The 25,168-nt window shown below is 41.4% G+C and overlaps 1 protein-coding gene across 8 annotated transcripts in view; it reads left to right on the top strand.

Moving 5' to 3' along the window:
- LOC127576671 (C-terminal-binding protein 2) overlaps positions 1 to 25,168 on the top strand; it is a 226,502-nt gene that overhangs the window by 188,895 nt on the left and 12,439 nt on the right. For all 8 annotated transcript variants that reach the window (XM_052027279.1, XM_052027281.1, XM_052027278.1 and 5 more), the window contains 2 exons: positions 11,991 to 12,197; positions 21,759 to 21,973. In XM_052027279.1, coding sequence (XP_051883239.1) covers positions 11,991 to 12,197; positions 21,759 to 21,973 — 422 coding nt within the window. The remainder of the gene's footprint in view (positions 1 to 11,990; positions 12,198 to 21,758; positions 21,974 to 25,168) is intronic.

Raw genomic sequence — 25,168 nt, 5'->3', positions numbered from 1 at the left:
CCACTCCTGATCACTTATCCTTCCGCATTCACTGAATAGGCTCAAACTAGAGACATGACTGTGCATGCACTGGGTGTGCCTGTATCTTGGTAGAAGCCAGCCATGGATTGCTGATTTTTTTTAAACAGGCAGCTGTTATTCCTATTAAGGCTCTCGGTCGATCAGAAGGGCAAGGCAGTGTGGTACTTCAAGTATAAGAACAATCAAATCTCTTTGGAGTAAAGGAATTAGACCCACAGAGTTGGACATGTTAGTGAAACTATGAACTTCCTTTTGATTAATAAATAAACAGAGAGGTCAAAAAGTACATCTTCATGCTGAACTAATTTTATATAAAGGGCCCATGTTTGAAGGTGGGAATAAGGAGTAGAAGTAGGACACTCTGCCCATCCAATCAATAAGATCATGGCTGATCTGATTGTAACCCGAACTCCACATTCCCACCTAACTAAAGTTACCTGTGGCAGGTAGTGGTTTATCAAAGCAATTAAAAAATCTGCTGGAATTATTATTTCCTGATTTTTGAGCAATATCCTCATGGAGTTTACACTTCCCACTCTTTGTGTCCAGAAGTGCCCAGTGGGAGATTCAAGTCTTGCTGGTAAATTTTCCTTCTGAGTGTCTGTTGGAGAATTTCCTTGGACGATTTCAAACATAAAAAAACAAGTGTTATATTCACTTGTGCAATTGTATATTTGTTTTTATTTAAAATACCAGCATTTGTAAACCTGATTTAATCTGTTCAGTTGTTGAATATCAGGGAAACCTGACAGAGGGCACAGTTACACCTGTCTAGCTCCATTAGATAATTATTATAATACAGGATAAAGTCATTTCATAAGAAGTACAAAGAGTGGAACAACTAACTTGAGACAAACCCAAATCAGAACCTCGTCAGTTTAGCACAAGGATGATAGGATTTCTGAGTTCTTTTAGAAATGAGACTTCCTGTTCTTCTGATTGAAGAGCAGCAGTTTTTTGATCAAGAAAACAAATGTATGGTAGTTTTTACCATAAGTACTTTTTAAGAATCTAACTCATGGAATTATGTCATTATTTAGTCTGCAATACTATTTGTAAAGAAGACGTGCCAAGTTGAAGGTCACAAGAGTGATTTGGCAGTATGCCGCTTAATAAACTGGGCTCTCTATTAGAAACAGCCCAGACTATTGTTGATGCTTAAAAGATGCTAAATTAAGTGTATGCCAGATTAAAAACTGAACAAAGAACCCAGTTGTAATGTCTGATTTTTTTTAAATGGGACACAATGTTGAATGTAAAGATGCACTTTAGTTGGTTATTACCTAAATATTTTACTTAATATGTTTGCTGTGTAGTGCAGCACGCTAATCCAGAACACACTGTTCTTGGAACTGAAATCTTGAACAGTTTATTCCTATTAAGGCTCTCGGTCGATCAGAAGGGCAAGGCAGTGTGGTACTTCAAGTATAAGAACAATCAAATCTCTTTGGAGTAAAGGAATTAGACCCACAGAGTTGGACATGTTAGTGAAACTATGAACTTCCTTTTGATTAATAAATAAACAGAGAGGTCAAAAAGTACATCTTCATGCTGAACTAATTTTATATAAAGGGCCCATGTTTGAAGGTGGGAATAAGGAGTAGAAGTAGGACACTCTGCCCATCCAATCAATAAGATCATGGCTGATCTGATTGTAACCCGAACTCCACATTCCCACCTAACCCCCAGTAACATATTTATTAAATATAGCCTTATTTATCTCCGCCTTAACATTATTCAGACACTTTGCATCCAACTGCCCTTGAGTAAAGGACTAGACCCAATGAGAGAAAAAAAATCATCACCTCTGTCTTAAGTGGGCAATCCCTTATTTTATACAGTGTCCCTAGTTCTGGATTCGCCCACAAGAGGAAACATCCCTTCCATTTGTCTTGACTGTTCGAGATAATGTATGTTCTAATCAAATCATCTCTAATATTTCTAAACTCCAGCAGATACAAGCCTAGCTATCCCAACCTTACCTCATACGACAACCTACCCATGCCAGATACTAGTCTAGTAAACCTCCTCTGAACTGCTTCCAATGCATTTGCATCCTTCCTTAAAGGAGAACAATACAGTACACAGAACTCCAGATGTGATCTCACCAGTGCCCTATATAACTGATGCAACACCTCTCTACCTTGCATAATCAATTGCTCTAGTAATAAACAATAACATTCTTTTAGCTTTCCTAATCACTTACTTTATCGGCATACTAGCCTTCTGTGAATCATGCACAAAGGAACTCAAATTCCTCTGCATCTCATGTTCTGCAGTCACTTACCATTTAGATAATAAACTTTTATTTTATTCTGACAAATTTGGCGCCTTCACCTTTTACTATGTTATACTCCATTTGCCAGATCTTTGACCACTCACTTAATCTATCTGCATCCTTTTGCAGTCTCATTATGTCATCTTCACAACTTATTTGCTTGCCTTTCTGTGTGTCATTGGCAGATTTAGCAACCATACCTTTGGTGCCTTCATCCAAGTCACTTCTATAAGCTCTAGAAAGTTGAGACCCCAGCACACTACTTGTTACGTCCTTCCGAAGGCCCATATTTCCTATTTCCTGTTAGCCAGGTAGTCTTTTTTTTCCAATATGTTACCTCCCACACAATGAGTTTTCATTTTCCATAATAACATTTAATTCGGTGCCTTATCAAATGCTTTCTGTAAATGTACATCTCCTTTATCCATAGCCTGTTAATTCTTCAAAGAACTCCAGTAAATAGGTCAAATATGATTTCCTGTTATATAAGTCAATGATAATAAATCTGATTCTGATTCTCTTCCACAAACTTTTTATCATTACCAAAGTCAAATTTATTGTCATATGCACAAGTGCATGTATGCACAGGTGCAATGAAAAGCTTACTTGCAGCAGCATCACAGGCACATAACATCAGATAAGTGGCATTCACAAGAAAAGCATAAATTATACACAATTTTTACAAGAAAGAACACAATTAGAACCAAAACAAAAACATAGTCCATTGTACTGCAAAGTGATCAAAATGGTCATAGTGCTGCTATACTGAGGTAGTGATTAGGGTTTTGCCAGTTGGTTCAAGAATCAAATGGTTGAAGGGAAGTAACTGTTCTTGAACCTGGTGGTGTGGGACTTCAGGCTTCTGTACCTCCTGCCTGATGGTGGCTGCGAGAAGATAGCATGGCCCGGATGGCAGGGACCTTTGGTGATGGATGTTGCCTTCTTGAGGCAGCACCTCCTGTAGATCCTACCAAAGGTGGGAAGTGATGTGCTCGTGATATATTGGTCTGAGTCCGCTACTCCCTGCAACCTCTTGCATTCCTGCACTTTCAAATTGCCATACCAGACCATGATGCAACCAGTAAGGATACTTTCAACAGTACATCTGCAGAAGTTAGTGGAGAAGTACCTATGATTTTTCTACTTGTCTTCAGTAAACCACATTGTTTCGTAAAGAGGAATTTGTTTGTCCTATAATATATGTGCTATGAATTTCTTTTGATGTAGGCCTTAAAGAATCTGTTTACCCTACAATTAAATTCTTTTGTTAAAGATATTATTCAAGCATCATTTTGTGGAAGCAATGTGGAAATGACTCTCCCCAGCTTCAATTACTATTTATTGACTGAGCTTAGTGGCTGATGAACAGTACAAATGTTAGCATTGTTGGTAATCTGCAATATTTTGTTTATCAATTTGTGATATCTTATTTAACTTCTATTGTCTGTTCACTGAATGTGTCTCCAAATGCAGAGGGTCTCTCAATCCAAAGCAAGATTAACTGGTTATTCATCTCAATAGATGCTTGCTTTACACAATTAGCCAGCTGGTGTATCTGTTTAGCAACATAACCACACTTCATAAAATGTAACTGTAGCAAGCAAAGTCTTGTAGAATGGTACTGTATGCAGAGAAAAGATTAGCAAGATACAGTACATTGATTCTGACTTTATACTGGTGTAATTTAAAAAAAGCAAAACATGGGATTTACATAGCAGAAAATAAAATTGGTTAAAAGAATACAAATTGAGGGGAGAAAAACTTGGAGGGTGGGTGTTGGGGAGGGATTCAACTTTGATCTCTACAATAACCAACGACATGGGATGATATAAAAATGAGGTTCTACTGAGGGAATAAAATTCTCTGGTAAGTACACACAAATATACGCAAATCCATAGAAGGATTTTTAGTGCAGGAAATGGCACATGGTTTACTGATGCCATTGATGGGGAAAGAAAACAATCCACTAGAACGGCCTCAACTCAAACTGGGACCAGTATCATGACAGATTGAATTATTAGGACAATTAATAATTGGAGATTAATAAGATGGATGGAGGGAGGAAGTAGGCAAAGAATGATAATTCTGAAAAGCCAAAGCTGTAGAGCAAAGTAGTGATTTGGGTAAAATTAAGCAGGTTGTGTCAGGAAAAGGCAGTATAATAACATCAGTGACCATGCCACATCAGTGAAAAATAGTAAAAAATTAAAATTAGCTGTGGTATGTATGACTGTGGGAAATATTTACATCAAAGTAGATGAATTAATGGTATGAGTAAGTATATGTGGAGTTGATCCTGTAGGAACTGTAGGAATATGGTTGCAAGGCAACCAAGAGTAGGACAGTAATCATAGTGTTGGACAAAGTATACTTTATCAGATTAAAGGAGCATGAAACAAGGATAAGCAACAATCATTGGGGACCTTAATCTTCATAAACAACGTGCAAACCAAATTAGTAAAAGTAGGACAATTCATGCAATACATCTGAGACCATTTTCTGCAAACAGATGTCGAGGAATCCACTAGGGAACAGGGCACTTTATGTAATGAAGCAGGATTGATTAGTAATCTTACAGTAATGGATTCTCTGGGGAAGAGTGCTCATAATATAGAATTTCATATTAAACTTAAGCCCGAAATTAGGACCTTAACATTAAACAAAATCAAGACAATGTGGTTGAAGGCCACATTGGTGGAGGTAGTTCAGGAAATTTAGATTCAAAGATGAGTGGTAGATAGTCAATGGAAAACGATTAAAGAAATAATTCATAATTCTCTTGTACATATGTCTCTTTGAAGATTAACATTCCATCAGAAATACGGCCATGCATTGTATTGCTCTGATGGCGCTGACAGCTAAATGGCGGTTCATACAGAACCGTTGCCTTTCTATAGTGCACACATCAGTGCAGTACTGACTTCCCAGCCTGCGCACTGCAAGACGTAAGTGAGGAACACATGGGAGGTCAGATGCAGGCACGTCTGACCTCTCGCTCCATCCCTAAGCTCATCTTTGTTCTGAGCTAAGGGCCTTGATACACTTTGTATCTGGTCTTTTAGCTTCATGCCAACATGACTGGTATATCTTGGATCATGAACCTTGAGTAGAAAGATAAGTTTAGTTGCATTTTTTTTACTTGATTTCTCTGCAATTTTATGTTGTGAATAGTTTCACATACTTTTGAATTCTATTTTCTTTAATTAAATCAATGTTAGCTTTTTAAATATCTGGCTGTTAGAGACGTAAAAATTGTGAAACAAGCCTTTGCCAACGTAAGCTGTCAGGTCAATGCTGGAGGTGGGTCCTCAGAGATGCGAGTGTTACCAGCCGTCCTGGGCTGCCTCTTGGTGAGGTATTTATTACATATCCTATTATGCAAACAGCCCAGCATATGTAGCAATTCAACAACCACTTAACAGACAGTGCCACGGTAAAAGTAAACCATAACATCATGAAATCACCATAAGAAAATGGGCATATAGAAACAGATATATCCATGCACAATTGTATGCCTCAAATCAGTTGCTGAGGATCAAATTGCCCACAAATATAATAAGAAAATCAAAGATGCTGGAAATCTGAAACAAAAACAGAGCATCTCTTTTCACAGATGCTTCCTGACCAGCTGAGTGTTTCTAGTATTTCCTGTTTTTTATCATTAATATAATATGTTCAGCTAAGCTACAAATTTCTTGAAACTTGACTAAACACATTCTATGGCCCAGTGAGTGATTGTCATTGCCTGTCTTTTCAGCTTTCATAGCATCTTTTTTTTTATCCATTCTTAGTCTCTACATTCCTCTCTCTGCCACTCCTGTCACCCAGTCAAGCCGTGCTTAATTTCTCCCATATTTGGTACTTTGAGCACACTGCCTACTCAAAACCTTTCACTGCTCTTTGGCCTTTCTGATGCCCCACTAATTTGTTAGGACATTTTTCAGTCCTGAAATCTCTTACCCACAAACCCTTCCATTTGCCAACTTTGACCTCTTTCCAGCCCTTCTCTTTTGCCCCAATTTTGATGGCTGGAATTTTATGCCATCAACGCCATACACTTCAGAATTTTCACTCCAAACCCTTTTGCCTCTGCCTCCCTCTCTTCCTCTAAGATCCTTTTTAATTAGACATAAATTATAACATAAAGACAAACCACTTGGTCCAGTGAATCCATATTGCTTTGTCTTCTATACAAACAGTAAACATGATCCCATGTTTCCTACCCATTCATCTCCTTTTCCTTCAATGATTTGTACAACATATTCAAAAGCTGACATACTCACTTCTCCAATCACTAGCATTTCACAGTGTCACAACCCCTCGTATAAAAAATAATTGTATCATCCTAAGAATGCTATATTTAATCTTGTAACTGACCACAACCACTCAGTCCTTTAAACGCTCAAAAGTCTATTTCTATCTATTCTTCTTAACCCTTCATTATTTGAAATAAATCTATCAAATCTTATTCTAATCTCCTATGTTCTAGAAAAAAATGCCTTTATTCATATTTCTGCTTCTTTATACGAGGAAGCATCATGCTTCTTCTATTGGCTCAGCATGTTTTTGTTATGCTTTGGCACATATCTCTGCTTTAATAGTGATCTGTAAATGCAATATACTTCTTGTGGTAACACAGTTCAGTTGATTAGTACAGATGCATATGGAGAAAAGACTTGTCATTTTCAATTTCTGTTCACTAACTGGAAATGCCCAACTTCAGGTACATTGCTGTTAGCTGCAGCAATCCATTTACCATCCTATGGTTATAGTTGCTGTATGTTCATTGCAGATACAGCTTCCCATTGCTAATAGGCTGTGCTTTAAAGCTGCATTATATACCTTTACATTGATTCTGAGTACCATTGCCTTCATGAATGCTCTCATTTGCATCATCCAGCATGTATGTACGTACGTACACAGCCACACACACACACACACACACACACACACACACACACACACACACACACACAGCCCCACACACACACACACACACACACACAGCCCCACACACACACAGCCACACAACATTAAAGACATCAACTTCAAAATTATTATTGGCCATTAATTGGCTTCAATACATGTTTTAAGCAAAACAATTCTATTTCTCCCACTTTTCCATAAGGTGGTGACTTCAATGAAGATATTGGCAACACTGCTGGACCTTAACCAAGTGTTCATTTTGCATCTTTGAATCACTTTGGTGAGTGACAGCAAGTTGTGGGAGCCTGATCTTGCCTCCACACATGAGCATTTCTCAAGTGAGCAGCAGCTTTCTTTTTCCAGCCCAAGGCTACAGATGGGGAACAACCAATTCTGACCTGAATGAAAGCAGATAATTCAGCACAGATCGGGAATGCTGACTTCTCTAGGCAGTTTGATTCCATTCCATTAGAAGCATCCACTGTAAGATTGTGAGATTAAAACTGAGTTAATGCTAGAAATTTTGAGATATAAAGGGTCCCAGACCTGAAACGTTAACTGTTACTCTTTCCACAGATGCTGCCTGAACGACTGAATTTTTCCTGCATCTTCTGTTTTTATTATCTGACTTAATGCAGGTGTTCAGCATTTTATCAACTTTTTACTTGAGAGGGACTTATAATTTACAATATTTGCTTGTTACATTATTTTGTAGTTAATCAGCCAGGACATTTTTATTATGCTAGCTTACATCAATTTGTTTCATGAGCCATCAAAACACATCTTAAAATTAAATGCTATGGATGCCTGTCTATTGAAAGCAACAAAGGGAAATGGGGCCAAGAACCAAACATGTAAGCATCAAAATAAGGCAAGAAGCAGAGCATTGAAAAACCGTTAAATCCGTATTGCTCCCATTGCTGTCCCCTTCTATTCAATATAGTCTGTAAGTAGTCCAGAGATTTTTTTTATTCACTGTTGGTTAACTGTATGTGGCTAACCTCTGTAACTCTGCTAAATTCCAGCTTACATATATACGACAGATGTACACAGTATCTGACAGATTGGAAGAGTGTAAATATCCCCTAAGGAACACTCTTTCTTCAGAGGTCGAAGCATTTACCACTTAACACTGTTAGTTACAAACTGCAGCTACAGCTGCAAGCATCAGCCTGCCAGTTGTACTTTCAAGTGACAGTGATGGATAGTAATGCTTTCTAAGACTAGCAGGGAGACTGGAGTCAATGTGATATTATATTGCATTTCTGTTGCTATTACATTCTGCCTCAACAACAAATATAGAATTAACAGAATTGTGGCTTTTAAATATTGATACTGAACTAACCACTTACTAAACATTATTCTCAGTGGTGCATTTTACATGTTGTAACTAATACAATAAACATCTGCAGTTGTTCAGTTTGTTTATGGCACTATTTATATATTGCCAGGCAGCATAACTCTCTAGTTTTTTTTTGGCTCTTTTGACTCACTACACCACACAGTGCCAGGACAAGGGCTTACAAGTTTATACTCTCTGCAGGAGGCTTTCTTGTGGAAGGCAGGAGTCATTGAAAGTTTGGTCACTCTAGACTGCTGAATTGAGACTAGGAACTGCTCTGGGGAAGCAGGCCCTCTGTCTGCCCAGTTCAGGAAATATGGAATAATATTGGAATGTTTATCTAGGATGGGATAATGAAAGGGTACAGAGTCTTAGAGTTATATAGCAAGGAAAAGGGCCCTTCAGCCCAACTGGTTCATGCCCCATCCATGGTGGGAAATATTCAGCTACTTTTCCACTAATTTTCTCAGGCAACAAGCGTGTTTTGTTTTAGGAGCGTTGGAGTTTGTAGATTCATTTTCTTAAACAAATTTTTACAAATCTTTTCCCAAAAGGAAAGAAAGATCTCCCATTATGCCCAGGTTCTGTGTGCACACCCACTAGGACTCTCCCTAGAGCAACTCCACTGGTTAAGGAAGAATCTGACTAAACTCGTAGAGTTATGGAGAGATCCAGCCTGGAAACAGGCCCTTCGGCCCACTGAGTCCACACCAATCACAAACCACTTAAACAAAACCTATATTGATCCCATTTTTTTATTCTCCCCACATTCTCAACAACTCCCTCCAAATTCTACTATTCACCTACACACTAAGGGCAATTTACAATGGACAGGTAACCTACCAACCCACACATCTTTGGGATGTGGAAGTAAACCAGAGCACCTATGGAGAAACCCTGTAGTCCCAGCAAGAAAGTGCAAACTCTACACAGACAGCACCCGAGGTCAGGATTGAACCCAGGTTTCTGGCACTGAGAGGCAGTGGCTCTACCAGCTGTGCCATTGTGTTGCTACATGCAGGAAGATGCAAAAGGCTTGTACGTGATGATACACCAATGAATGCTGAAATCCTCTACTGGTATTCTGGTGACAAGGATCAAAGAGCTTCACATCCATCTTTAATATCCCGTCCAATTGAATTACTCTGCTATTGGCTTGAAAATAAAGGTTCAGTTTTGGCTTGGATATTCTGTGCACATGTGAAAACTCCTCTTTTAGTTCCTTGGGAAATATTCAGATAAATTTCCTTTAATTTTTTTGAACCACCACAGAACTACCTTTTGAGATTTGCAAGAGTGCGTCAGGCTCACTCCCTCAACAGAGTTTTAAAACCTTTCTTGTGAAGGCATTGACTGCTTCCTTAGGCATGGTTCCATGGGTGACCGAGGTCTTCTGGAGGTTTGTCCAAGTGTCCATTAGTCACATTTGATTCTTGCTTCATGTAGAGTGTAGACTTTTTGCCACTGAAAGAGAGATTAGGGGATTAAGCAAAAGCTTTTCCAAGAGTTGGGTTTCAAGAAATGTAAGAGGCAGGAAAATTTAGAGGAGGGATTCCAAAGAGTGGGATATGAATTGCTGAAAGCAGGATCATCAGAATGCCATTTCCTAACATCCACGTGATAAGTTGTATTGGTGGGTGTTTTGGAGCACATTACCTGCTCAGCCCATCTACCTGAAAATAGTTCTTGCAGAGGAACTGAAATCACATTAAATAAAAAATAAAAATTTTCAGTCTACAGTTGAACTGCACAAACTGAGTCAAAATCAACTGTAGTCTTCAGTTGAATCATAGTTTTAACATCTAAGGGCAATTTGAAGAATGATATAATTTGGGATCCTGACATTTCTATTTACATCGCATATTCCTGAGTTGACATTTATAATTACACTGGCCAGGTAAACCATTCACGATATAAGTACGCCTTTCTGCAAGAGTCGATGCGAGGTTCATCTGGGGCAAAACTGTCAGTTGCCCAGAAATTTGTTTCCAGTTGGAAGTACTGAACACTCCAAATGGTAGTATTGGTTGTGTTGTCCTGTGACTCTGAATGGAATGAATTTTAAAGCCAAGTACAGCATCCAGTTACTGCAGTAAAGCACATTTAGTGCTACTGAGCTCCTAAGGAGATTCTATTATAAATGTTACTGTAGTCATTTCTAATTGGGAAAAACGATACAAGAAGTGCAAGTTGACGTCAGATTTTTAAAACTATGTTTAGTTGTTTCTCTGATGGCTTAATGAATAAAGACCAGCTCTACAGTAACTCATACAACCAAGTCTTCGATTTAACCTAGTACGTTGATTTAAATGAATTGACCTCATCTTCAACCAGCTTGTGCAGGTCAGAGAATAAGTAATTGTTTTCCAGCCTGATGACTGAGAAATGAAGAGTATTGTCAGTGAGTGAGGAAACAGCCAGTCCAGGCTGCGATCCTTCCTTCCCCTGACTGATCAGGCTGACAGCAGTAGATGTCTTGATTCAGGGTGAAGAATGTGAACCTGGATGAGGTAGGAGAATAATATCCCATGAAACCATGGCTCAGTATAAATCTACATCTTCAGGCAAAATGTGGTGAACTTGCAGCAAATAGTGGAAAATAGAATGGGTTGGTACTCATGAGCTTCATTCAAGAAAGTCAGTTTAACCACAGGATGGTAAAACTGGTGCTGAAGGTATCTTTAGTGGAGTATAGTTCACATACAATGTGGAAACAAAGTGAAGATAGCCTAAAAAAAGAAAATGATTCAATGAACTGGTCTGCTGCAGTTCCTCATGAAATCCCAGATGTTGGGTTTTCTCACTACAACTACTCCAGGGTTCATGCCAGCCTTTTAGAAGATTGTTTTTAAAATGCACGTCATCTCAGAATCTGTGCTTTCAACCTTGAGAATAGTTGAGTCTCCTAACTCTCTGCGTACTTTACAATCCTTGCCCCAGTCTAATCCTACTCACCCTCCAATTTAATATCCAATCCATTCTAATTCCAGTATTCCTGCAATGCCTTCAAGCAGCATTCATTACAGGCGCCTCTCCAGGACCCCAAACCTGCCTCCCATCCCTTTGCCCCCACTCCATGACCTCAGGCTAGCTACTCCCCCCTCCATGACCCTGCTCTGGCCACTGCCTCCAGGACTTGTCTCCAGCTGGTCTCCCTTCCTCCACAGAGCCACAGATTGGAAGTGCATGTCAGTGCTTGGGCAACTGTGAGACAAATTGCACTTTGTTTTTGGGTTTTAGCAAAACTTACTGCCCGTATAACACTTAGTTCTCTAAGTGTGACCCCTGAAATGCACCAATAAACACTGTTGATTACATTGCATATTTGCTCTTTTGCAGATGAAGAAACAGTGTATGATTAGAGTTTGTCGCAGCTTCCCCGTCTTCGCCCTACCCTGATATATTCTGCCATTTCTCGTGCAGGGATTGCTGTGTGTAATATCCCGGCTGCAGCCGTGGAAGAGACGGCCGACTCCACCCTCTGTCACATTCTTAACTTATACCGACGGAACACGTGGCTGTACCAGGCGCTGCGCGAGGGCACCCGAGTACAGAGTGTCGAACAGATCCGAGAGGTGGCATCGGGAGCAGCCAGAATCCGGGGCGAAACCCTTGGACTCATCGGTTTTGGTAAGCTTATTGCAACAGGGCAGAAAGAGAAGTTAAAGTTGCTTCCGATATCTCCTGCTAACACAAATTAACATTGTGATGCTGAGTAAATGATGCTGAGAAATGCTTTATGTTATTTTTATGTAGATTTAAATACAATTTAATTACTTCCAGAGCCTTAATCTTGATGAGCTAATTAACTCCTGGGCTTGAACTTTCAGTTGGAATACAAAGGAATTGTCCAAGTCTACTCGAACTTGTCTCAAGATCAATTTATTTCCATGCATGTTTTCCCAGCTGGCACCTGTTCCCACTAGGTTTGGCCTAACAAAGGAGATGCAATGGGTTCAAGTTATGGTCCGGTCCCAATGGTGTCATCAGGACATTGGGTTGGGACACCACTGGGTAATTCTTTTGTCCCCTGCCCACTCTCTAACAAGTAGTGGCAGTGTTAAAGTTTCCCTAATCTATTAACAGTTAGCACCATTCTGTTCTTTTGCAGCAGGAGATGCTACAGACTTAAATAACAGTGTCATGTTGGTTAAAATAATCTTTGGGTAGTATCAACAAATTCTGGATTGCGACAGCTGACTGGAAACTTATCACAACGACATTTTTTAAAATTTTATTTACAGCGTGGTAACAGGCCCTTCCGGCCCAACGAGTCCATGCCGCCCATTTTTTTAAACCCATATTAACCTACCTGTACATCTATTTTGAAATTCAGCACTAGAGGTCGAGGTGCACTAAACGTCCTGATGAATGGTCTTGACCTGAAATGTCAATTGTCTATCTCCCTCCATAGGTGCAGCCTGACCTGCTGAGTTCCTTTATGTGTTGCTCCAGATTTTCAGCATCTGCAATCTCTTGAATCAAAATTAATGTTTGCTTCTCAGAAAATTTGTTTTATTTTTGCAGAAGAAAATGTTTGAAGGAAGTGTATGTGCTGATGTAACAAAATTATTGAAAATAAATGTGGATTTATCTTAATCTTTTAACTATTTAATGGATTGAAGTTTAAATAGACATACAGTTGGAACTTGTTGCCAAAATGAGGAAGCAGAGAGGAAAGGAAAGAAAAATTATTCAAATAACTTGGCTTCAGCTAGTCTGCCTCAGGGTCTAACTCTACAGTGAATCAGTGAGAAGCAATAGTCACAGGCATTGAGGTTCCTCAACTTTGGTCCATTAATGTAAAAGGGAAACTAACGTTTCCATAACCATGATATCCCAATTGAAGTAGTACTAATATTACCCCATTATTCCATCAATATGCCTGTATTTCTATGATTTGCATGAAATATACTCTAACCAGTGCAGGCTTCCCATCGTAAAGCTTGATATTGAGATTGGTCCAAGTTAGCTACATAAATCCCAAACAAGCGAGTAATCCAAAAGTTTCAAAACACCTTGTTGGTTATATTTTCTAACGTTTGTTGATGTTCTCTGCATGTTTAGTGCAGTTGAGGCATTATGGTTGCCACAGAGTTGGTGTTTGAGCTTGTAATTAGGCATTCAGTTTAAACAAAAAAAATCTAGTGTGTTGGTCACGACTTGGTCATCCTGGTGGTCACCATCTAGCCGAAATTATTTTGTTTGCCTCCCTCTGAAAGACATTCTGGGAAGTCATTTGCATCGCTTCCTAAGGAATACGAAATGGTTTACTGTAACTGCTTTTAATAACAAACTTTATTTCTGCAAATGTTCATGAGTACAAAAGAAACAACACTCGAGTCAAGTATTGGCCAGATGTTAATTTCTTCAAGTGAAAACAGGAAATGAGGCAAATGAACTCTGATTCAGTAACCAAAACTATCTAAATTTAACATGCTGGTAAATGAGCTTTCAACATCTCTACTGTTTGAGGAATGTATGGAGGCTCTGTCATTTGAAAATCCATTTTTAATCCTTCTAAAAATATTTGGCTTGTTCTGCTTTACAGTGGATTCAAGAGAATTCTTCTAGTTTTTAATTGAAATGTGTTTTTCCTCTTAACTGTTTTAGTGCCCTTTTTATTTCTTGACCTATTTTGATCACAGAAGCTGGTAGAGAGAATAAGTGAAGCCTCTGGGGCCCCTGTACCAATTAGTGGTTTAGCCACTGAGAGGCTGCAAGCCAGAGGACAAAAACTACAGATACTTTCCATCAGAGTTTTCTCAGAGCTGTGAACTGACAACACGTACAACACATCACACATTGTTCTTTTTGCACAGCTCTACTATTAACTGGGAATCTCTGTTCAACTTTTTTGTTTCTCTACCAATTGACTGATTACATTCCTGTGGAGCAACTTATGGTGTTCTGCGGTGTTAACGGTGCTATTTAACTGCAAGTTGAAAGCACTTGGCCAATCATTAACACTGAAGGAAAGATCGAAGAAAACAACAGTATGGCATATCTATTTTGTAATTCCCCTGTTGCCTGGAAATGAACCTTCTTCCATTCTCCAACTGTAAATGTCAGAATTTCCATGGGATAACTAAGCAAGATTAGATCTTTGACTTATTTACCACCCTGATGATCTGAGGTGCATTCAAATGCTGAACAAAGTTAGTGTTACAAGAAATTGTAAATAAAACTAATTTGAATAATTTGCACATTAGTGTACTCCTGTCACACTCTATTGTAGAACAGGAAGAGATTGACAAAAATGCACTAAACCTGATGGCAGCAATAGCTTGCTGAGTTTATTCAATGAATACTGAATCTTACACAGACTCCAGAGATTGTAGAAGCTGTCTCCAATCCAAATTGAACACAGACCAGTCACCGTTAGCGATGCCTCTGTTGGTCTGAGCATTGCTTTAAATCAATCAGCTTTCCTAGTCCTGTTTGACGTTCCAAGTATATGAGGGCCAGGTGAATGCAGGATAGGATGGTTCATCAGGGTGAGTCGGCCTGCCACTAGTTATGAGGCAGGCTGATGAACTTGCATTAAACCTGCCCACTGCCGAGTCACCGTCAAGACTGAAATCATGTGCAGTCACACAGAAGATGGCTAGGCTAGAATACCAGCCTACTAAAGCAGGATTTTATCACCAGTGTTACTTTAATGCTGGTATTAAAATAAACTATTTATCACTGGCGTTATGTGAGGCCTCCCGCAATTTTTTTTTAGAAAGTAAATTAGTTGATTTCCCGCTGACAAAGATGTTACATTGCATATTTGTCATTTATGAGCAAGTCTGTAAATTTACTGATGTTCATTGTGGAAGGTTGTACAAATGAACTATTGTCGGTCTCTGACTCAATAGCTTAAGTCTCTTTGCATTCTGAAGGGGGAGGGCAAACAGCCAGAGGTCATAGTACATACTGGTACCAATGACATAGGTAGGAAAAGAGATGAGGTCCTGAAGAGGGAATATAGGGAAATAGGTAGGAAGCTGAAAAGCAGGATCTCGAGGGTAGTAATCTCTGGATTGCTGCCTGTGCCATGTGCCAGAGAGGGTAAGAATAGGTTGATTTGGCAGATGAGGAGATGGTGCAGGGGGAAGGGTTTCAGATTTGTTGATCATTGCGATCTCTTCTGGGGAAGGTATGACCTGTACAAAAGGGACGGGTTATACCTGAACTGGAGGGGGACCAATATTCTTGCGGGCAGGTTTGCTAGAGCTGTTGGGGAGGGTTTAAGCTAGTTTGACAGGGGGATGGGAACCTGAGCCATAGGTCAGAGGTTGGTGCATTTAGTGTACAAGTAGATGCAACATGTAGAAAGACTGTGAGGAAAGATAGGCAGTTGAAAGGGAAAAATTTCAGTCCGTTGGATGGGCTCAAGTGTGTCTGCTTTAATGCAAGAAGTATCAGGAACAACAGTGATGAACTTAGAGCATGGGTAAGTACGTGGAACTATGACATTGTATCCATTACAGAGATTTGGCTGTCACAAGGGCAGGAATGACTGCTGGATATTCTGGAGTTTAGATGTTTCAAAAGGGACAGGGGCGGAGGTAAAAGAGGTGGGGGAGTGGCTTTGCTGATCAGGGACAGTGTCACAGCTGTAGAAAGGGAGGAGGTCCTGGAAGAATGGTCTACTGAGTTAGTGTGGGTGGAAGTCAGAAACGGGAAGGGAGTAATCACTCTATTGGGACTGTTCTACAGACCCCTCCAATAGCAGCAGAGACACTGAGGAGCAGATTGGCAGGCAGATTTTGGAAAGATGCAAAAATAACAGGGTTGTTGTCATGGGTGATTTCAACTTCCCTAACATTGATTGGCACCTCCTTAGTGTAAAGGGGATAGATGGGGCAGAGTTTGTTGGGTGTGTCCAGGAAGGATTCCTGACATACTATGTGGACAGGCCAACTAGAGGAGAGGCCATTCTGGACGTAGTACTAGGCAATGAGCCTGATCAAGTTTCAGATCTCTTGGTGGGAGAGCATTTTGGAGACAGTGACCATAACTCCTTGACCTTTATCATAGCCTTGGAGAGGGATAGGAGCAGACAATATGAGAAAGTATTCACTTAGGGGAGGGGGAATTATGATGCTATTAGGCAGGAACTTGGGAGTGTAAATTGGGAACAGATGTTCTTGGGAAAGTGCACAACGGAAATGTGGAGGTTGTTTAGGGAGTACTTGCATGGGGTTCTGGATAGGTTTGTCCCATTGAGGCAGGGTAAGGATGGTAGAGTGAAACCACGGTTGACAAGAGACGTAGAATAACTTGTCAAGAGGATGACAGAAGCTTACCTAAGGTCTAGAAAGCAAGGATCAGACAGGGCTCTGGAGAGTTATAAGGTTGCCAGGAGGGAGCTTAAGAATGGACTTAGGAGAGCTAGAAGGGGGCATGAGAAGGCCTTGGCGAGTAGGATTAAAGAAAACGCCAAGGCATTCTACACGTATGTGAAGAATAGGATGACTAGAGTGAGGGTAGGACCGATCAGGGATAAAAGAGGAAATGTGCCTGGAGTCGGAAGAGGTAGGGGAGGTCCTTAATGAATATTTTGTTTCAGTATTCACCAGTGAGAGAGACCTTGACATTTGTGAGGATGGCGTACAACAGGCTGAATCGCTAGGGAACTTTTGGAAAACGTTAGGATAGATAAGTCACTGGAGCTGGACAGGATATATCGAAAGTTATTATGGGAAGTGAAGAAAGAGATGGCTGCACCTTTGGTGATGATCTTTGCATCCTCACTGGCCACAGGAGTAGTGCCAGATGATTGGAGGGTGGCAAATGTTGTTCCTTTGTTCAAGAAAGGGAGTAGGGATAACCCTGGGAATAACAGACAGTGAGTCTTACTTTAGTGGTGGGCAAATTACTGGAGAAGATTGTTAGAGACAGGATTTATGGGCATTTGGAGAAGCATAGGCTGATTAGGGACAGTCAGCATGGCTTTGTGAGGGGCAGGTCGTGCTTCACGAGCCTGATTGAATTCTTTGAGGCTGTGACAAAGCATATTGATGAAGGTAGAACAGTGGATGTGGTGTACATGGATTTTAGTAAGGCATTTAGTAAGGTTCCTCATGGAAGGCTCATTTAGAAAGTCAGGAGGCATGGGATCCAGGGAAACTTGGCTGTGTGGATTCAGAATTGGCTCACCCATAGGAGACAGAGGGTGGTTGTAGATGGAGCGTATTCTGCCTGGTGGTCAGTGACCAGTGGTGTTCCGCAGGGATCTGTTCTGGGACCCCTGCTCTTTGTGATTTTTATAAATGATTTGGATGAGGATGTGGAAGGGTGGGTTGGTAAGTTTGCAGATGACACAAATATTGGTGGTGCTGTGGATAGTGTTGAAGGTTGTTGTACATTGATAGGACATTGATAGGATGCAGAGCTGGGCTGAGAAGTGCCAGATGGAGTTCAACCTGGAAAAGTGTGAAGTGGTACACTTTGGAAGATTGAATTTGAAGGCAGAATACAAGGTTAATGGCAGGACTCTTAGTGTGGGAGAACAGAGGGAATCTTGGGGTCCACGTCCATTGATCCCTCAAGGTTGCTACGCAGGTCGATAGGGTTGTTAAGAAGGTGTATGGTATGTTAGCCTTCATTAGTCAGGTTCAAGAGCCGCGAGGTAATGTTGCAGCTTTATAAAACTGGTCAGACCACACTTGGAGTATTGTGTTCAGTTCTGGTCACCTCATTATAGGAAGGATGTGGAAGCTTTAGAGTGGGTGCAGAGGAGATTTACCAGGATGCTGCCTGGATTGGAGAGCATGTCTTATGAGGATAGGTTGAGTGAGCTAGGGCTTTTCTCTTAGCAGCAAAGGAGGATGAGCGGAGACACGATAGAGGTGTATAAGATGATAAGAGGCACAGATCGAGTGGGCAGTCAGAGACTTTTTCCTGGAGCGGAAATGGCTAACACGAGGTGACATAATTTTAAGGTGATTGAAGGAAGGTATGGGGGGATGTCAGAGGTAATTGTTTTACACAGAGAGTGGTGGGTGTGTGGAACGCACTGCCAGCAGAGGCTGTGGGGGCAGATACATTAGGGACATATAAGAGACCCTTAGATAGACACATGAATGATAGAGAAATGGAGGGCTATGTGGGAGGGAAGGGTTAGATAGATCTTAGAACAGAATAAAGTATCGGCACAACATTGTGGGCTGAAGGGCCTGTACTATGCTGTAATGTTCTATGTTCTATGGTATTGACATTTGCCAAGACATTGGATATCACCCTTTTTGGTGCACTGAACACATCCTGTGTATAGCATAGATGACTTGGATGAAGACATGAGTGGGTTAGTAAGTATGCTGATGACAAAAAGATTGGTGGTGTTGTGGATAGTTTGGAAGGTTGGTAAAGGATACAGTGGAATATAGATCAGTTGCAGATATGGGTGGAGAAATGGCTGGTGGAGTTTAATCCTTGTGAGGTGCTGCACTTTGGGAGATCAAATGTACAGGGAAGGTACACAGTTAATGGCAGGACCCTTAACAGTGTTGATATACAGAGGAAACTTGGGGTCCAAGTCCATAGCTCCCTGAAAGTGGCCACACAAGTCATTAAGGTGATAAAAGGCGTATGGCATGCTTGCCTTTATTTGTTGAGGCACTGAGTTCAAGAGTCAGGAGGTTATGTTGCAGCTTTATAAAACTCTGGTTAGGCCGCATCTGGGGTTTTACATTCAATTCTGGTCGCCCCATTATAAGAAGGATGTGGAGGCTATGGAGAAAGTGCAGAGGAGGTTTACCAGGATGCTGCCTGGATTAGAGGGCATCTGCTATAAGGAGAGGTTGGACAAACTTGGGTAGTTTTCTCTGGAGCGGTGGAGGCTGAGGGGAGACCTGATAGAAGTTTATAAAGTTATGAGAGGCATATTTAGAGTAGACAGCCAGTATCTTTATCCCTGTGTTGAAATGTCTGATACTAGAGGGCATGTATTTAAGGTGAGAGGGGGAAAGTTCAAAGGAGATGTACGGGACAAGTTTTTTTTACACAGGGAGTGATGGGTGCCAGGAAAAAGCTGCCAGGGGTGGTGGTAGTGGCAGATATAGGCATTTCAGAGGCTCTTAGATAGGCACATGAATATACAGAAAACAGAGGGATACGGACCACGTGCAGGCAGTAGGTATTAGGTTTCATTAGCTTAATTAGTTTGGCACTTCATTATGGGCTGAAGGGCCTGTTCCTCTGCTGTAGTGTTCTAAGTTCATTAGTGCCCGTTTGGATCCCTCCAAAAATTTGTGAAGTTGGTTTACATCTTGAATCGTATACTGAAGCAGGACGTGTACTTTTCCTGTCAGCACCCGAATGAAAAGCCACCCAAAGCACTGTCTTTGCCGTATTGCTCACTGAAAGAGGGGGGTAGGCTTTAAAGGGCTTTCCCCGTGACAACATTAGCACAACTGCACGAGAGGTTGCTGCGGAAGTGAGGGAAATTGGAGGCGGGGCAGGGTGGAGCCACATTGGAATTTCTGTGGGTACGCATGGCCCCCCCCCCCCCCCCTGGAATGAGTCCCGTCTGCGAGTGCCCCCACACCACTCTGAGAGAAGGGGTGATTAATGAGGTGGTGACCACAGTATGTGGCCCCACCGTGCATCTAATAAAAAGGCTACAATCAATAATGGAACAACCAGTGATGAGGCTTCACGTATCCAGAGCACTGAAAATGCAAGCTCCCAGATGCTGTGCACAGACTATCAATGCCATGCGGAAGCCCATTACCTAATACTGTATTGGAAATATTAGCACAATGTGCTTCTGGTTTTTGGTGGCTGTGCTTGTTCCAATTTACTTTGGTAAGGAAGAAACAAATGGTGGGCGACTTGTTATGTCATAAGGTGTGCAACTGATATTGGGAAAATGTCATCCACATTAAACATTAAGGTGACAACAGTACCCAGGCCAGTTTCCCAGTGGGTGTGAAATTGGATCCAATTTCTAAGCCGTTTGTTTAATGACTTAGTGATTATGCTGCAGCTGTTTCTTCTTTATCAGAAACTCTTCATTAAGTATGTGTCAGGGCCCCTCAGTCCTGGCCATGACAGTTGTCCTAGTCATGCCCAATTAAAAATCCATTTAACCAGAAATTGCCATGACAACAAGTTGCAAATGAGATCATTATTAAACAACTTATTACACCAAATTGGAAAAAAACATCCTTTCAAGGCAACATCAGTTTTGATCTGTAGTTTGGAATATCTTACAGATTTGGATCAGAAGCCTTTAAGTGCACTGTTTGCCTCTACCTTCCGTAGGTTATCAGTTGTCACGGCTATATAATCGTGCCAAAGCTTGGCCGTGAAATCCTGGCATTAAGTGGGAAATACCTCTCGGGGTTTATGATGATGTAAATGAAGAACCCAACATCGATAGCTTTAGGGAGGAAAATAAAATTGCCTGAAATCCAACCACTTCACAACTTCTTGAAGTGTTTTATATTTAGGAAAGTTTTTCTTTTCATCTAATTTGCATAACCATAAACAGAAAGATGTGCAGTAATTACATACTGAGGTTGTAGAGGTTTTTTAAAATTAAATTTGCTCCTTTCAGAATTCAGAGACAAAGCTGAGTGGTAGAAGAGTGCAGTTCAGTAATTGTTTCATGACTGGCATGAATTTTTATTTTCAGCTACCAATATAACAAATGGTTTGTTTCGACTTCACTTTTCATTTCCCTCTGTGGTCCCATGTTTCTGTTATCCTCTGTTAACAACACTGGCAAATCCCACCCACTGACACCTTCAGGGATTCTGCAGATGCTGCTCTTGTGTTAATTGACCAAGAGCCAGCTTGCCATATTTCTGGTCTTAACCAAGGCAAGGCAGCTGAGAATGTAGCAAAGCTTTCTCTCTGCAGGAATCCTGTGGATCTTACATGAAGACTAGCAATCACACTTGGCTCTCCTGCCAAAATATAGCCCTTTCTACATTTAATTGAGTGGAACAACTGATAGGTTACTGTGAAAAAGATCACCCTTTCCGTCTCCCTTCTGTTAAGTCTCATTTGAAATCTCTTCAACCAAAGTTTATGCTGTTAAAAAAATTTGCCTGGAGTGAAGCATCTTGGGATGATTTACTTGGTTAAAATGATTATATAAGTGCACTGAAGTAGTGGCTTTGATTACCTCAGTTAATGGTACTGCTCGCATTCACACTTACTCTGAAACCTTGTTGGTTTGGTATTTTGCAGGTCGTGTTGGCCAGGCTGTTGCTGTTCGAGCTAAAATCTTTGGGTTTAATATAATATTTTATGATCCGTACTTGCCTGACGGAATTGAAAGAGCTCTGGGCGTTCAGCGAGTTTATACTCTGCAGGATCTACTATACCAGAGTGACTGTGTGTCATTGCACTGCAACCTGAATGAACACAACCACCATCTTATTAATGACTTTACCATCAAACAGGTAACCCTGACGGCAGATTAACTCGCAAGTACTTCAATGTTCTTAGAATATTTAAGATATTGTCCCAGTTGTAGCTTTTAATGATAAAGTACAATGTAAAATTAATAAGAGAAAGATAACATCCTATGTAAACACAGAGCCAAAGCCCCTGGTATCCCTTGCCCTGCCTTAGAACAAGAAGAGGTTGGAGAGTGAGAGCAATGCAGGAATCTTGTGGCCACTGTTGTGCAGTTCTTGAGATACAATTAGTGAGTGGGTGGCCCACTGACCTGGTACATGTGGTGCACAGCTCCCGTGCAACGTAAAAGGAGCAAGGTGGTAACTGCCAACATGGCAAATTCATAACCTCTGCTAGATCCCTGTTGATGCAGTAAGGTGTCGGCCCAATGCCAGACTTCAGGACTGGAAGTAAAATCAGCAGGTCACTTGAATGACTTGGATGCAGCTCCTGCCTACAGGTTAGAGAATTGCATTCTAAAAGTGTTGGGGAAGAGCCACCCACTCTGCTTCCATGCCAGACAATTCAAGAGGTCCCAGAAAAGAAAGGATGAGGGGATTTGGCCAGCATTGTGTGAATATATTTATTTATTTATTGTTTTGTATCCTTTATCATCTTTGCTGTCTGTCATATTTAATTTGGTAGTTTTTTTTATGATAATGATAAAACAGTTACTGGGTGACGAGAGAGGTTGAATGACTAGTTAGGGAGAAGAAGGTAGCATACATAAGGTATGAGCAGCAAACTTCAGACAGGGCCCGTGAGGAATATAGAGTAGCAAGGAAGGAACTTAAGAAAGGGCTGAGGAGAGCTAGAAGGGAACATGAAAAGGCATTGGCTAGTAAGGTTAAGGAAAATCCCAAGGCCTTTTTCACCTACGTGAAGGGTAGGAGGATGGCTAGGGTAAAGGTAGGTCCGATTAAAGACAAAGGTGGGAGAATGTGCCTGGAGGCGGCGGAAGTGGGAGAAGTTCTCAATGAATACTTCTCTTCGGCATTCACCAAGGAGAGGGGTCTTGATGACGCGGAAGGGAGTGCTGGTAAGGGTAATGTTCTCGAGGTTGTAGATATCAAGAGAGAGGATGTGTTGAAGTTGTTAAATAATATCAAGACGGATAAATCTCAGGGGCCTGACGGGATTTTCCCCAGGCTGCTTCGAGAGGCGAGGGAGGAGATTCCTGAACCACTGGTAAGGATCTTTGAGTCCTCGTTGTCCACGGGGATGGTGCCGGAGGATTGGAGGGTGGCGAATGTTGTCCCCCTGTTCAAAAAAGGTAGTAGGGATAGTCCAGAGAATTACAGACCGGTGAGCTTTACGTCTGTGGTGAGTAAGCTGTTAGAAAGGATTCTAAGGGATAGGATCTATGAACACCTGGAGAATAATGGACTGATTAGGGACAGCCAGCATGGATTTGTGAGGGGAAGATCTTGCCTCACAAGCCTGATAGAGTTCTTTGAGGAGGTGACCAGGAAGATTGATGAGGGTAGTGCGGTGGATGTGGTCTATATGGATTTTAGTAAGGCGTTTGATAAGGTACCTCATGGTAGGCTTCTTCAGAAGGTCAGAGGCCAAGGGATCCAGGGAAGCTTGGCTGTGTGGATTAGGAGTTGGCTTGCCTGTAGAAAGCAGAGGGTTGTGGTGGAAGGAGTGCCCTCAGATCGGAGGGCAGTGACTAGTGGTGTCCCTCAGGGATTGTTTCTGGGACCTCTACTTTTTGTGATATTTATAGATGACTTAGATGAGGGGGTGGAAGGCTGGGTTAGTAAGTTTGCGGACGACACTAAGATCGGCGGTGTTGTGGATAGTGTGGAGGGCTGTCGGAACTTACAGAGGGATATTGATAGGATGCAGAGCTGGGCTGACAAGTGGCAGATGGAGTTCAATCTGGAGAAGTGTGAGGTGGTACACTTTGGAAGGACAAACTCCAGGGCAGAGTACAGGGTAAATGGCAAGGTACTTGGCAGTGTAGAGGAGCAGAGGGATCTGGGGGTTCATATTCACAGTTCGCTGAAAGTTGCCTCACAGGTGGATAGAGCAGTTAAGAAGGCCTATGGGATGTTAGCTTTCATAAGTCATGGGATTGAGTTTAAGAGCCGCGAGGTGATGATGCAGCTTTACAAAACTCTAGTTAGACCACACTTAGAGTACTGTGTTCAGTTTTGGTTGCCGCATTATAGGAAGGATGTGGAGGCGGTGGAGAGGGTGCAGAGGAGATTTACCAGGATGCTGCCTGGATTAGAGCATATGGAATATGAGGAGAGGCTTAAGGTGCTAGGGCTTTATTCACTGGAAAGGAGGAGGATGAGGGGAGACATGATAGAGGTATATAAAATATTGAGAGGAATAGATAGAGTAGACAGCCAGTGCCTCCTTCCCAGGGCACCAATGCTCAAGATGAGAGGGCATGGCTTTAAGGTTATGGGTGGGAGGTTCAGGGGAGATGTCAGGGGGAGGTTTTTCACCCAGAGAGTGGTTGGTGCATGGAATGCACTGCCTGGGGTGGTGGTGGAGGCAGATACATTGGACAGGTTCAAGAGTTTGTCGGATAGGCACATGGAGGAATGTGAGACAGAGGGATATGCGGGAGGAAAGGTTTAGATAGTGTGAGGGTGGTTTGATGGACGGCACAACATGGTGGGCCGAAGGGCCTGTTTTGTGCTGTATGGTTCTATGGTGCATAGGTAGCTAAATGGCCACTTGCAGACTTCAGTACATGTAGTTAAATAAAGATACTCTCTGCGAGAGATACTGCATTTTGTGTTTCTGTCAGGGCAGATTCAGGTTTACAAACGCTTGTCTGATAACCAATGCGGGAGGCAAGAAAGTAAATAATAATTCCCACACTAGTACATTAAAAAATGCCACTTGGCAGTGCAACTGCATGCAGCACGAGTTACTATCCTCTGGAGAAAACGGATAACTTTAGGCAAAAATAGAACAAACCAAAGTCCATTTTTTCATGTACATTACATGAAAATCAGCAAATGCAAACCATTCGTTGGACAAGCAATATCCTTTGGATGGGATAAAGAGTCATACAAATGGATTTCTTTCTTAAGTAACACAGGGAACAACATCCTGGTTGTAACTAACGTGACCCTGGTGACGTAGTTCTGTCAGAACACCGGTGATAAATGCTGCACCAGAAATGGACAAGTGACAACTTAAACTTGCAGGGATTTGCAAAATTATTCTCA

Source organism: Pristis pectinata, chromosome 12 (genome assembly GCF_009764475.1).
Source record: "Pristis pectinata isolate sPriPec2 chromosome 12, sPriPec2.1.pri, whole genome shotgun sequence".
NCBI lineage: Eukaryota > Metazoa > Chordata > Chondrichthyes > Rhinopristiformes > Pristidae > Pristis > Pristis pectinata.
The sequence above is the reverse complement of the archived record's forward strand: the minus strand, read 5'-3'. Positions and strand labels throughout refer to the sequence as shown.